Consider the following 15,157-nt stretch of genomic DNA (forward strand, 5'->3'; position numbering starts at 1 on the left):
TGAAGTAATTGATTTTGAGACATTTCACAACTGCAATGTGTATTTTTTAGTGAAGATGTGTATGTTTTATTTCTTCAGAGAATCACAACCTACCAGAAAAAGTTACATATATAGATGGTTCAAGTCCAATCATTGAGTAAAAATAATCATCTTAGCTTTGATCATTTCAGAAGAATTTTTATACCCACAAAACTCATATAAGCATTCTTTCAAGATGGCTATCACATGGAGTCAATTAAAAGGGAGGTAAATCTTATGATGAAATGTTTACATTTTTTTTAATCAACAAAAATGTTGGAAAATGAAGGATCGGAGCATTGTCCGGTTGTAAATATTTTGATACTCAATATGAAGTTGGCATGGTGTAGATAAATGAAGACTTATTAAGAACAAGTATGTCTGTATTTGATCTTAGGTACATACAATGTATACAGAGTCAAATATAGTTACACATCTTATTCATTAAGATCTCATTATATCTGCCAAATCATTACAAACAGATACTAATTGTAATGGGAAACCATTACAGAAGTCCCCCAAACGCCCCCACAGTTGTACCATTGTGTTCGGCATCACTCAATATCCCTTTATACCAAATTTCCTTGAAATCAAACATTATCTAAATTTTGACCAATCAGAAACCTATGCATGGTTGCTATGGCAACAAAACCCATTCAGTTTGTTTTGCAGTCCCCTAATACCCCTACATACCAAATTTCATCAAAATCGGACAATATCTAAATTTCGACTAATCAGAAGGTAGTAGACTATAATTGGCGGCAATCTTGGTTGACCAATCGGAAAAAAGAAGAAGATTATATTAAGAAACAGAGTAATCACAATAAGTCCCCCAAACTTTTGCTTGGGGGACTTAATAACACTTTGGTTTAACCTGAACGAAAATAAATGGTTTCTTTCCTTCTTTCAAGATGTTTGTTGTTTTTTACAGATGTTTCTATCACCTATCATTGCTGTGACAATCGTATGATGTCATTTGTTTATTCAAGTGTCTTACAATATTCATGACCTACACAAATTACAGAACATGACAGAGGGATTTATTTATATGATATTTTACATTATTACAATTTATAATATAACTGGCTTGTTGTCTCATGTAACACAACAAAGTCATAGATATGGTAAGACAAGTTTATAATAAAACTATTGTCAGAAATAATGTTTGATGTCACACTTATAATTGTCACTGTGAGGAAAAACATATATACTGCCAGGAGTCAAAATTTACCTGTCTTAATTAGAAATTTACTGGAGAGTTTTCACTTGTATTCTCATAGATGTTTATCATGTGATGAACAGAATCTTACACTTTTGGCTACATCAGAGGGAATTTATTGAACTTGTTCAATAATCTGATATGTCATGAGCCTTTATGCTACTTGCCTCAAGGCTCAAAGCATATCAAATAATTGAACAAGTTTGATAAAATGAGTGGAATATCAAATACAATGTAATTAAACAAGTTTAATAAATTCAATATGACATTATATAGCCATTTATGAAGATCCTAAGTATTGTATGACTACATTTTCTAGGACTTACCAATGCCTGTAGGAAACCCAAACATCTTGTAGAATGATAAGGTCACAAAATCTGGCTTGTACACTCCAAGGTCAAGGTCAGAAGTAGAGGCTAAAGCTGCAGCGTCTAAAACAGTATACCACTGACCAGGGAGCTGTTTTTGAAAGCAGAATTTACCATAACACGCCTTAGACAACCATGCAAGCGGAATATTTAGCGCCAGAAAAATTGGACTGACCAGGAAATGCAAACAGATTGTTTCCTCCAGGTTCATAATGTTCTGTCTTAGAAATCAGACCTTTGTTATTTGTTTTTATGTCTAGATCACAATCAAGCTCAGAGGTGTCAAGACAATAAATGATCCCAGCTCTTGTTGCCATGGTTTCTCGCATGCCTTGTACTGATGTGTGATTGTCCAATAAGTAAATAAAAGACCCCATTTTTCTTTCCGAAGTGTTATGATTAAGCATTTTACTGTCACTTTGGTTGCTGTGGGAGACGGGGTCAAAGGTGAAAGTCTCAGCAAGCAGCTTCAATGCACCGGTACATCCAGAAGTAAATACAACACTGTAGTCCTCATGGTTTGTGTTGAAGTGATGAAGTATTCTGAAGTAACAATTCAGGAGCAATTCATAAATCATTAGAACCAATTGTCAAAAATACAAAAAAATTATAAATGATTATTAATAGGCTCTAAAATATACTTTAACACAACAAAATTGTACCACAACCTCATATAACCTGACTAGCCTAATGGACACTGGCCAAAGTGGCTCATTCTCAGTTTAAAATCTGACACTGGAAATAAAACGACACTTAACTTGTCACATGAAGTCAAATGAGTAAGGTGAAAACAAAATGGCAGCATTGATCAGCTTGTACAATGTCTGATATTTGAAAAAAGTTTATATGAACTCAATCTCAATGTAAGAACTCAATCTCACACATAAGAACTCAATCTCACACATAAGAACTCAATCTCACACATAAGAACTCAATCTCACCATCAGAACTCAATCTCACACATAAGAAGCAGTAGACAGGAAAAGACTTTGTTCAGAGGCTTAAAAATCAAGGGATGTAACTCTAATTATCAACAAAAAATGAACCAATCATATAGAATTATATGATGTGTGCAAAGTTTCATTGAAACCTTTAAGTTATTATTAGGAAGGAGTAGTTTTTACAATAGGGTACTGTATAAGAAAATACAATTCAATGAGATTTGACTTTACCCATTTCATATTTTAACCAGTAAAGGTCGAAAACAATGTCTTTGGTAAAATGTTTCGGTTTAAAGGCTTAAGAAATCAGTCTTTAGGGGCCACAATTATGTAACGAATAACATTAAAATTTAATAGTTCATTGATCATTCACCTGCATCGCACTTGATCAACTACATCTGTTGCTAGGGAACTGCTTTGACTGTTGCTATGGGGATTTCCATATAGGTTTCCAAGGAGATCATTTTGGAAAGCCTCCATTTGACTTCTGGCATATAAAGTTGTTCCGATATGGTCTACATATGTTTCCCCTAAAATGAGATAGGAAGAACATACTATTTCAGTCAAGTTAGCAAAATATCAAAAACTGTAATACAAGAAACATATGTAATATGTAATAATGTAAACATCTTTATTATTGTTTCCCAATTGAAAAGATATGAATAAATACAAAATGTACATACTTTGTATTTCCCCAAGTCATAAATTAGAATGGATGACTCCCAAATAAACCATATCACCAAAATATTTCTCATGTAATGCAAGCGGGAGCAAACGTGAGATTTTAATATAAATCGGGACCTGTGCAGGTCACAAAATTACAGTTGGGACATTTGTACATTTTATTCAAATTTGTGGAATTAATATAATCTGCAGTTGAATGCAGGAGACATATGTTTGTATTTCCTTCCCTACATCCATATTACAATAAACCAACCTAAATTACATTCTCCTTTTCCTTGGAATCACCATCCATTTCAAATTCCAATAAAAAAAATATTCAATACATATGGGTATCCCATGGTTCTTCTAATTTTGAAATATTTTTTGACAAAAGTGAAAAAGAAAAATGCAGTGAGGATATATAGTTCAAAAGTACATAAAATCCTTTGAAAGTCCATCATAAATATGAAAACAAATTTACAAATAATTTTTCATAACAAATTCATCTTTGAAAAGTGTCAATTTCAATAGAATGAAATATATATTTTCAATAAATGATTCCAGTCTAGAAATAATCACACTATCTTTAAGATTTTTCTCAATTTATAAATGCCTTGTAATAAATGAAACAAATCTGAAAATAGAAACCGTATTGTGAGTAAAACAATAAACAGTGATTACAGTTCCTGCATCCAGGCACAGTTTTGTAAGATTTATCGCTACACTGTACAGCAGATTTTCACAAGATGCAAGGTTTTATTTTTTCTCTTACGAGGTTATTAATGATCAAAGAGACAACTAAGGATCATGAACTACTATTTAGTATCAGTAATCTTGAGATATGATTGTAATATTTCATAGTTTTGCTGTTCATGGAGAGAACATGTTCGATCGAACTTAATCATTTCTGATGGCTGATAAATGGTTAATATAAGTGATCAGGTGATGTTTATGTTTCCAACTCTTGTAAATTCTGATTCTACTCATATTTATCTCCCTTATCATAAAACTTCGGCGCTGTTTCTTGATCTCGAAGAATATTTGTTGTGTTAGAAATTTATAGAGAAATAGTTTATGTGATTTCATGGTAGATTTATGATTTCTTGGTAAATTAATGATTTCTTATTCATTGGTAGATTATATATTCATTGGTAGATTATATATTCATTGGTAGATTAATGATTTATTGATATTAATGATTTATTGGTAGATTTATGATTTATTGGTAGATTATTGATATATTGGTAGATTAATGATTTATTGGTAGATTTATGATTTCTTGGTAGATTATTGATATATTGGTAGATTATTGATATATTGGTAGATTATTGATACATCGGTAGATTATTGATTTATTGGTAGATTATTGATTTATTGGTAGATTATTGATATATTGGAAGATTATTGATATATTGGTAGATTATTGATATATTGGTAGATTATTGATTTATTGGTAGATTATTGATATATTGGTAGATTATTGATATATTGGTAGATTATTGATTTATTGGTAGATTATTGATACATTAGTAGGTTATTGATTACTGGACAATCTTTTTTATAAAAAGAGTTACTGTATATATATATATTTTTTTTTATTTGAACAAGTAATCATTTATTTCTTGACCAATTCTCTTCAATTAGTATTATTAGGGATTTCCATTTCGGATGGAAATCACTATTGTTTTTGTTATGTTTTTTCTTCTTATTATTCTTATTATTCTTAACACTTGCTGTGAACACTTTCCAGCAAAAACGCAAATAAATAAAGCGTTCGTATTACATTACATGATACCCAACGACCGAGCTGGTGATTTGTCTGACATTATTGTGATCATAAGTTCAAAGGTCAAGGTCACAGGTCAAAACACAGATTTGTCTTTGAACGACCATAACTTCATGCACGATCGTTCTATTTCGTGCACGCTCAGTGTGTCATACAGATCGTTGTCGGGGCTAACTTTTTTCCATGCCATGTTATCAGAAAAAGTGTCAAGGTCATGACCTCGCTATGGGTTGAAAGTAAGGTCAAAAATAAAATTCTCTAATCGAGTTAAGTGTACCATACCATATAAAAGAGCATGAACCACTGAGTTGGAATGTGAAAAAAATTTAGTGATCGAATGAAAAATGACGAAGATATGGCACTTTGAAAATTTCAAAGTTTTCCCCGCCAAAATTCAAAAATCGAGCAAAATGTCTAAATTTGTTTCAGCTCCTTCATTTAAACACATACAGACTTGATATTTGGCACAACTATAGAACATAAGAGTGGATACAAAAGAAGTTATTTTTCACTGACCTTGAACATCATTCAAGGTTAAATAAGCCAAAAAAATAAAATAAAACAAAAATTCTTTTGAATCAGGTTCTTTGTCTGTTCGTTTTTTCCCTTGAACAATCAATGCATCTCGTAGTAAATTGGTGGGGCTCACTTTTCTCTTCAATATGTTATCAGAAAATATGTCAAGGTCAAGGTCTAAGCAGGAGGTCAAATCAAGGTCAAAAATTCAAAATTCAAAATGAGGTTATTTTTTAATTGCATTACAAAGTGCATGATTAATGAAGGCGAACTGTGCAAGTTTTAGTGTCGTGCAATGAAAAATGAGGTAGAAATGGCACTTTGAAAAATGTCCGTTTTCCCGCCAAAAATTCAAATTTATCCCAAAAAATGCACTTACATTTTTTGTAATTACCCTCTGCTCCTATATCTTTACACATACAGATTTGATATTTGGCACAGTAATAGCATCAACGGATGCCTACAAACTTGATTACTTTTCATTGACCTTGACCTCCGTTCAAGGTCATAGAGGTCTAATGATCAAAAATCGAAAATTTCAAATTCTCTTTAAAACGGTTTATTTTCATCGGATATCAAAGAAAACGATCGTTTGAAGATGTTTGCAATGTTTTAAGGTCAAAACATCATTATATCTCAGAGAAAATACTAAGGAAAACATTTTACTGCCAAAATTAAATATTATCCTACAATTACACTTGAAATGTTTTTCTTCCGATAGCCTGACACCCTCAGACATGATAATTGGCACATCTATAGTATGAATGACTGGCTACAAAAGGCACGCAAATCTTTGACCTTGACATTCGAAGTTCAAGGTCACAGACTGGGTTGAAAGTCGATTGATCAGTTAAAGAAGGGAAGCGAAGAGAAAATGAAGAGAAAACGTAGGTAAAACGTACAAAAGCGTTCGTCAGAACGAGACCATGTCTGCGATCATTTTCTATTTGGAAATCCCGTGTTTTGATCTTGATCAAATCTAGTTCTTTTTGAAATTTGAATTCAAATTTATTATATATGACTCTGTGCATGATAATTTAATATATTTATAAAATTATTCACATTGAACAAAATGTATTGAAGTGTAATTTAGCAATATTATACAGTTAATAATATAGAAACAAATTACAAAAGAGAAAATTACTGTTCATTTCATACATGTAATTCCTAGGAAAAGTACATCTTTTCTGCTTCAAACTTCTGATAAAACTGTAAACATTACAGAAATACAGTAAAAACCAATGTGTAGATCTAGGTCTAGAGCCAGTGTATTTGTGGTGCTACGGGAGAGTTCACTCTGTACCATAAAACTGTCTGATCTACTTCTATACACAAGGTATAAAATACATTACAAAGCCTTTTCAGATGTTGTTTATTATCTGTAATGAGGGAATATTAATTACTCATCCCAGTTCTCTTAAACTGTTGAAATAGCCGTACTGATTGACAACCACCCTTACCATACTTCAGAGAATCTTTATTCACTAATGGTTAAATACAATGACATAAATATCCGATTTATACTATAAACAGAAATAATTAATCATGCTTTCTGATCATAGTCAATCAGACTTAATGCTATTGAGCACCATGCTTGGTCTTTGAGAATTCTGCGTCCAATGTACCCATAAAATCACGTCAGAACATCACACATTTTGTAGGTTACAGTTATTGTACATTAACAGATATTTTTATACATTGGTGTAAATTTGTATCCCTCGACAGGGAGAGCATAGGTCTCCATTATTGCGAGTGGTTCAACCAATTCGTTCTCAGTTTTTGCCCATTCAGTAGGCACAGAACCCATCAGACTTAAACCTTGCTTGATTAGACAAACGCTTTATATGACAATTTTTTTGCCCTTTTAAATCAAGTGAGGGCTCCGAGTCATCAATTTCTATCTTCGCTTGACTAGTCATGGGAGAAGATCAATTGGGCGATAAGGGCTGGTGTCTGATTGGTCCTCGGCTGTCACCATTTTCACAGTGATAAAACAATATAATGGCTATCCATGGAGATTTTTTCTTGATATTTTTCTTTAAAAAAATCCCCATTGGAAACAATATCTGATGAAGTATGATCCATATCAACAAATATCAAAATATTTTTTTAAAAGACAACAGTGTGTATGGTTCGATTACCATCATCAACACTCATTGGAGAAAAAGGTGTTTTGGTCCTGTCATATATAATCATCCATCTGTAAACAAATCTAAATGGTACAAAAGAAAACATGTTAGTCATGCAGAAACAATTGAAAATTAAGCAATAATATAGAAAACAAGAAATCCCTGAACAGAACGTTATTCACAACACTAGGACTGTAACAGAATACAAAATCATCATTTTAACTCTCAAGCAATAAATAATTATATATAAGTGTTGATGATTTGACCTAAACTGTCACTCAGTGTCTCTAAGTTTGATGTTCTCATGGTGACCTTATAGGTCTGGTATGGTGTTGTTATGGTGACCTTATAGGTCTGGTATGGTGTTGTTATGGTGACCTTACAGGTCTGGTATGGTGTTGTTATGGGGACACATGACCTGGTATGGTGTTGCCATGGTGACACATGACCTGGTATGGTGTTGCCATGGTGACCTTACAGGTCTGGTATTGTGTTGTTATGGTGACACATGACCTGGTATGGTGTTGCTATGCTGACCTTACAGGTTTGGTATGGTGTTGATATGGTTGCTGATGACCTGGTACATAATGTATGGTGTTCCCATTGTGACCTTACAGGTCTGGTACGGCGTTCCTAATTGTAGTGGTTTTCCTATGGTGACTGATGACCTGGTATGGCATTCCTATGGTTAATTATGACTTTGAATAGTGTTTGCCATGGTGACCTTACATGTCTGAGGTATGGTTGATGATGATGTGATATGGTGTTCCCCTGGTTTCTGATGACCTGGTATGGTGTTCACGTGGTGACCTTACAGATCTACATACATTTTAAAGAATTTTCACCCTTGTTAGGCCCCCTGTCTATAGTACATACAGCTCACCCTTGTTTGGCCCCCTGTCTATAGTACATACAGCTCACCCTTGTTTGGCCCCCTGTCTATAGTACATACAGCTCACCCTTGTTTGGCCCCCTGTCTATAGCACATACAGCTCACCCTTGTTTGGCCCCCTGTCTATAGTACATACAGCTCACCCTTGTTTGGCCCCCTGTCTATAGTACATACAGTTCACCCTTGTTAGGCCCCCTGTCTATAGTACATACAGCTCACCCTTGTTTGGCCCCCTGTCTATAGTACATACAGCTCATCCTTGTTTGGCCCCCTGTCTATAGTACATACAGCTCACCCTTGTTAGGCCCCTGTATAAAGTACATACAGCTTACCCTTGTTTGGCCCCCTGTCTATAGTACATACAGCTCACCCTTGTTTGGCCCCCTGTCTATAGTACATACAACTCACCCTTGTTTGGCCCCCTGTCTGTAGTACATACAGCTCACCCTTGTTTGGCCCCCTGTCTATAATATGTATAGCTCACCCTTGTTAGGCCCCATGTCTATAGTACAACTCACCCTTGTTAGGCCCCCTGTCTATAGTACATACAGCTCACCCTTGTTAGGCCCCTATCTATAGTTCATACAGCTCACCCTTGTTTGGCCCCCTGTCTATAGTACATACAGCTCACCCTGGTTTGGCCCCCTGTCTATAGTGCATACAGCTCACCCTTGTTAGGCCCCCTGTCTATAGTACATACAGCTCACCCTTGTTAGGCCCCCTGTGTATAGTACATACAGCTCACCCTTATTTGGCACCCTGTCTGTAGTACATACAGCTCACCCTTGTTAGGCCCCCTGTCTATAGTACAACTCACCCTTGTTATGCCCCCTATCTATAGTACAACTCACCCTTGTTAGGCCCCCTGTCTATAGTATATACAGCTCACCCTCGTTAGGTCCCCTGTCTATAGTACAGCTCACCCTTGTTTGGCCCCCTGTCTATAGTACATACAGCTCACCCTTGTTTGGCCCCCTTTCTATAGTACATACAGCTCACCCTTGTTAGGCCCCCTGTCTATAGTACATACAGCTCACCCTTGTTTGGCCCCCTTTCTATAGTACATACAGCTCACCCTTGTTTGGCCCCCTTTCTATAGTACATACAGCTCACCCTTGTTTGGCCCCCTGTCTATAGTACATACAGCTCACCCTTGTTTGGCCCCCTGTCTATAGTACATACAGCTCACCCTTGTTTGGCCCCCTTTCTATAGTACATACAGCTCACCCTTGTTAGGCCCCATGTCTGTAGTACAACTCACCCTTGTTTGGCCCCCTGTCTATAGTACATACAGCTCACCCATGTTAGGCCCCCTGTCTATAGTACATACAGCTCACCCTTGTTTGGCCCCCTGTCTATAGTACATACAACTCACCCTTGTTAGGCCCCCTGTCTATAGTACATACAGCTCACCCTTGTTAGGCCCCCTGTCTATAGTACATACAGCTCACCCTTGTTTGGCCCCCTGTCTATAGTATATACAGCTCACCCTTGTTAGGCCCCCTGTCTATTGTACATACAGCTCACCCTTGTTTGGCCCCCTTTCTATAGTACATACAGCTCACCCTTGTTTGGCCCCATGTTTGTAGTACAACTCACCCTTGTTTGGCCCCCTGTCTATAGTACATACAGCTCACCCATGTTAGGCCCCCTGTCTATAGTACATACAGCTCACCCTTGTTTGGCCCCCTGTCTATAGTACATACAGCTCACCCTTGTTAGGCCCCCTGTCTATAGTACATATAGCTCACCCTTGTTAGGCCCCCTGTCTATAGTACATACAGCTCACCCTTGTTTGGCCCCCTGTCTATAGTATATACAGCTCACCCTTGTTTGGCCCCCTGTCTATAGTATATACAGCTCACCCTTGTTTGGCCCCCTGTCTATAGTACATACAGCTCACCCTTGTTAGGCCCCCTGTCTATAGTACATACAGCTCACCCTTGTTTGGCCCCCTGTCTATAGTACATACAGCTCACCCTTGTTTGGCCCCCTGTCTATAGTACAGCTCACCCTTGTTTGGCCCCCTGTCTATAGTATATACAGCTCACCCTTGTTTGGCCCCCTGTCTATAGTACATACAGCTCACCCTTGTTTGGCCCCCTGTCTATAGTACATACAACTCACCCTTGTTAGGCCCCCTGTCTATAGTACATACAGCTCACCCTTGTTTGGCCTCCTGTACTTCATCAATCATTCTAAATGCAATAGTGTCTATATGACAATTATTTGTGACAGGTATGACCATTCTTAATTACTTTACATTTTATAATTTTTTGGTTTAAGCTTCGATAATAAATGATGATCAAGTTATTTAGAGCAAAATTAGGTGATTCATTCAATTTAAATCTCAGTTCTTGTCATGGCTGGGAGATCTTTACTCCAACTCAAACTCCACTCTGATGGCAGGAAAGGGAAAAAACAAGTTCATAATATATATACCAATACATTTTATCACCCCCAAATAAAACTTTTAAAAGTGTGTAGTCACAGGGAATGATAAAGATTTCATTTCATGGTAAGAGTTACCTTTCCTATATATTCTAATGATTTCCAATTTCAAATACGGTACACTGTACCAGGTAAATTGATGATTTGTTAACATTAAAAAAAAAAAAAAAAAAATACAATAATACAAATGTAAATTCATTGTAACATGAATGTTAATTTCATGAAAAACGTGCATTTACTCATTGTCATCAACAAATACCTGTAGAACATATCATTAACATGTTCTTGCATATCCAGTTACCTGTTTTCAAAAAAACTCTATTCCTATCATCCATGGCCGCTGCACATACTTACTAAAAGTTCATGTCCCATCATTTTAACTAAACAACCCAAAACTAAAAAAAAAACCACTATATATGTACTGAAACATCTCTTAAATTTTATCAATTTCTTTATTCACTACAAATGTTGCCTTTATATTTATATTTAACAATCAAATCATGGGGTTATCTCCCTTTAAGATATAATTTTCCTGTGAAACCCTGGACTATTTGTCAACGCCCTAGTTATGTTTGTAACGTCTGGTTTAGGTATGACACAGATGACAGGTAAGATTGTCAGTTACATGATCACTTGACATTTTCAATCTTTTAAATACATACTAATTTGTCATTTACATAATAATGTATACACAAGAACACACGTAAATATAACTAATCACTTCAGATGTTGTTTCATCCTTTGTTTAGACTTGTCGTGTACTGTCTCCAAGAAATTGTGCAGGTAGGTCAAGGAGGAAAGTTTCTGGTTTATAAATAGAAAGTCATGGGTTGGTGCTACTTTAATCAACCTAATTATTGCAATATGCACTTACAAAAACAAAACAAAAAAGAAAAAACAACAAAAGGGCTACTTTTGTTAAAAAAATTTCAGGTTTTGTTTCCATATAAAAAAGCAGGAAATTGGGTCTCTGTATCATGTATCTGGAAACACCTTTTCACCAAGATTTATCATACTCTATTTTCAAACCTTTGAATCAAAGTAAGCAATGCTTAGGACAGTGAAAATATCATAGTGAAATTTCACACTTACATCTTGTAAAGAACTTACAACTGTATAACCATATCTACATACAAATCAAAACAATCGTTACATTCTCTACCAAATGTTCAATTCTGTTCTTGTACTTATTTCAGACATATTAGATGCAGAAAAAGAAGACATCATTATGTAAGATTCCATAAGTATATATATATATATATATATATAAGTATATGGACGTATATGCAGCCTAATCAATGGACCTACAGTAACAAACTTTTCTTGTGCACTAATTTGATTTTTGTAATTATGAATGAAAACTGAACATTATATGGTATATCTATATCAACAAGAGGCCCATGGGTCTTAACGGTCACCTGAGATTTGAAATATTTCAGTTAATCTAATTGACCCTTTTTGGCCCCACCTATCAGTCCAAAGGGTCTGTCAGGGCCAACATGTGCATATCATTAAGCTGTCATCCCATGCTGATAATGTTAGGAAAGTTAGAATGAATTTCAATAGAAATCAAACAAATAATAGTCAAAAATGTGATTTCCCTTTATAAACTATAGTAAAGTTTACCCCCTCCCAAGTGGCAAATGTGCGACTCCAGGGTCATGAAATTCACAATCTAAGTAAAGCACCATAATACCCTTCCATCTATGAGGAGTATTTGATTCTACCTTATTTGGGTCTTGAGAAGAAGATTTTTGACCCTTTTTAGCCGCACCCATCAGCTCCTGGTGGTCAGTCAGGGCCAACATGTGCATACAATCAAACTGTCAACCCTTGCTGATAATGTTAACCAGGTAAGAATGAATTATAATACAAATTCAACAACTAATAGTCAAAAATGTATTTCCCTATATAAACTATAGTGAAGTTTACCCCTTCCCCAGGGGCAAATGTGAGACCCCAGGGTCATGAAATTCCCAATTTTGGCAAAGCACCATCAGACCTTTCCATCTATGAATAGTATTTGATTCTACCTTATATGGGTATTGAGAAGAAGATTTTTGAAATTTCAGTCAATTTGACGCTTTTTGGCCCTGGTCATCAGCCCCTGGGGGTCAGTCAGGGCCAACATGTATATACCATCAAACTGTTATCCCATGCTGATAATGTTAACCAGGTTAGAATGAATTCCAATACAAATCCAACAAATAATAGTCAAAAATGTGATTTCCCTATATAAACTATAGTAAAGTTTACCCCCTCCCCAGGGGCAAAAGTGAGACCCCAGGGTCATGAAATTCACAATTTTGGTAAAGCACCATAAGACACTTCCATCTATGAAGAATGTTTGATTCCACCATATCTCAGAGTATAAAGAAGTAGAATTTTAAAGTTTTAGTCAATTTGACCCTTTTTGGCCCATCCCTCAGGCCTTTGGGGGGTGGGGACCATATAATTCACAATTTTAGTTGACCTTCAGCCATAGAACCTTTCTGCCAAATTTCATTGAATTTGGTGTAGCGGTTTTGGAGACGAAGTTGAAAATGTAAATTGTTTACGGACTCAAGACGCACGACGACGGACAAAAGGTGATTAGAATAGGTCACTTGAGACTTTGTTTCAGGTGACCTAAAATAGGGTCCAAAATCGAATGTCTCTCTCCTATATAGGGTAAGTATGGTGAAGATGAAGTATTTCATACAGATATTTTTTTGCACGCATTCAATTTTTGTGAATTTTACGACCCTATCAAAATTGCAAACTTAAAAATGTAAAATTTGCCAGTGATGTTTGTTTGCATGAGTTACTTCCCTTGTTATTGTATGTCAAGGTCATCTCCCTTCATGTGGTTAAATAAAAGCCTGTCACCCGCTAAAGATGATGATGTGGAAAATCTTGGAAGTCTATGTCTCTGATAACTTTGAAAAAGATTGGAGTATATTGATTGTGTAAATGTATGATCATTAGTGAAAATTAACCAGACATGATAATCAATTGTTTTGAGTGTGAATTGCAGATCTTGTGAATCGTGACTGAGCTTATGGCAGAGACCTATATAGGTCTCTGCTTATGGTTTGTAAATAGTGGTGTTAATATCATTGTGAATTTTTTTAACAAATAAATCTAAATGTGTGATGTGAGAGTATTGTGTACTTTTTATCTTCAGAAATATGGAAATTGCAAAAAAAAAAAGGACATTTTTATGGTTTTGCAAAAATTGCATCTTGAAAAACTACCACATATGCAGTAATTTCTCCACTTTTCATATAAATATACTGGAGGTTATGTATGAGGTACAAATGTACGCTTGCTAAGACCTATACATGTACATCCTGCAGACCACATGATCATCTTAATATTATCAGTTCTAATCATTTTCATTTCTCATGGGTATTTGTTAATTTGTGTGAATGAAACGATTAGGAGCAGACGTTTCTAAACCAGCGCGGCTGTTATAGCGCACTGCATTTCTCTGGACACGGAAAAGAAGACGTGCGACGTATTGATTACTGTTCCAATTGTAAATTGGCCACGCCCACTTTTGCCGGCGGTTTTCTAAATGTATGTGTGCTAATTTGTGCGGACCCTGACTTACCAAATAATGATATGATAGCGTTACTTATACCAATAATGTTTGATCTTTCACCTGACACATCATGAATTTAATTGATAGGACCAACTCATGATGCTGCGGTTAGCTGTCATGTCTTTTGATCAAATGTAAACAAACCAAGTTAGGACATTATCCCAGGTGCTGTTTACCTCTGATGTTAGGGAATTCCCTCTCACGTATGGATTCAATATCTTTGTTGTATGAAGCATCGACATCCATATTGATTTCTGTTCCAGTTGCAACAACAATTAATTGAAAATAGCTTTTTGATCCACTAGAAATATTTCATCGATTTCGACCTCATGGAAGCTGCCATGTTGTACAGATAATCTGTCACATGATTTAGGTCATGACCCGAACTTAGCTGAGTTCATAGTATCCCTACGCCAAAGTAAAAATGATAATTAAAACAAACTGATATCAAAATCTTCTTACTTTTATTATGATTAAGAGCTAAAAGCACAATAGCTTTATAGACAATTGAAATAAGTGTTTATTTTTATAGTTGTATTTACGCACTATGTTTTACTATGTGGAGTAATGCGCTGTGTTGTTCGGTCG

The 15,157-nt window shown here is 35.5% G+C and overlaps 1 protein-coding gene across 1 annotated transcript in view; it reads right to left on the reverse strand.

Annotated features, from left to right (window-relative positions):
• Positions 1 to 14,922, reverse strand: part of LOC117321770 (molybdenum cofactor sulfurase 3-like) — a 62,158-nt gene extending 47,236 nt beyond the window's left edge. Inside the window, 4 exon segments of the mRNA XM_033876297.1 lie at positions 1,564 to 1,750; positions 1,752 to 2,148; positions 2,920 to 3,076; positions 14,746 to 14,922. Of these exon segments, the coding sequence (XP_033732188.1) occupies positions 1,564 to 1,750; positions 1,752 to 2,148; positions 2,920 to 3,076; positions 14,746 to 14,815 (811 nt within the window). The 5' untranslated portion in view covers positions 14,816 to 14,922.
• Between the last annotated feature and the right edge of the window lie 235 nt (positions 14,923 to 15,157).

Source organism: Pecten maximus, chromosome 2, assembly GCF_902652985.1.
Source record: "Pecten maximus chromosome 2, xPecMax1.1, whole genome shotgun sequence".
Classification (NCBI taxonomy): domain Eukaryota; kingdom Metazoa; phylum Mollusca; class Bivalvia; order Pectinida; family Pectinidae; genus Pecten; species Pecten maximus.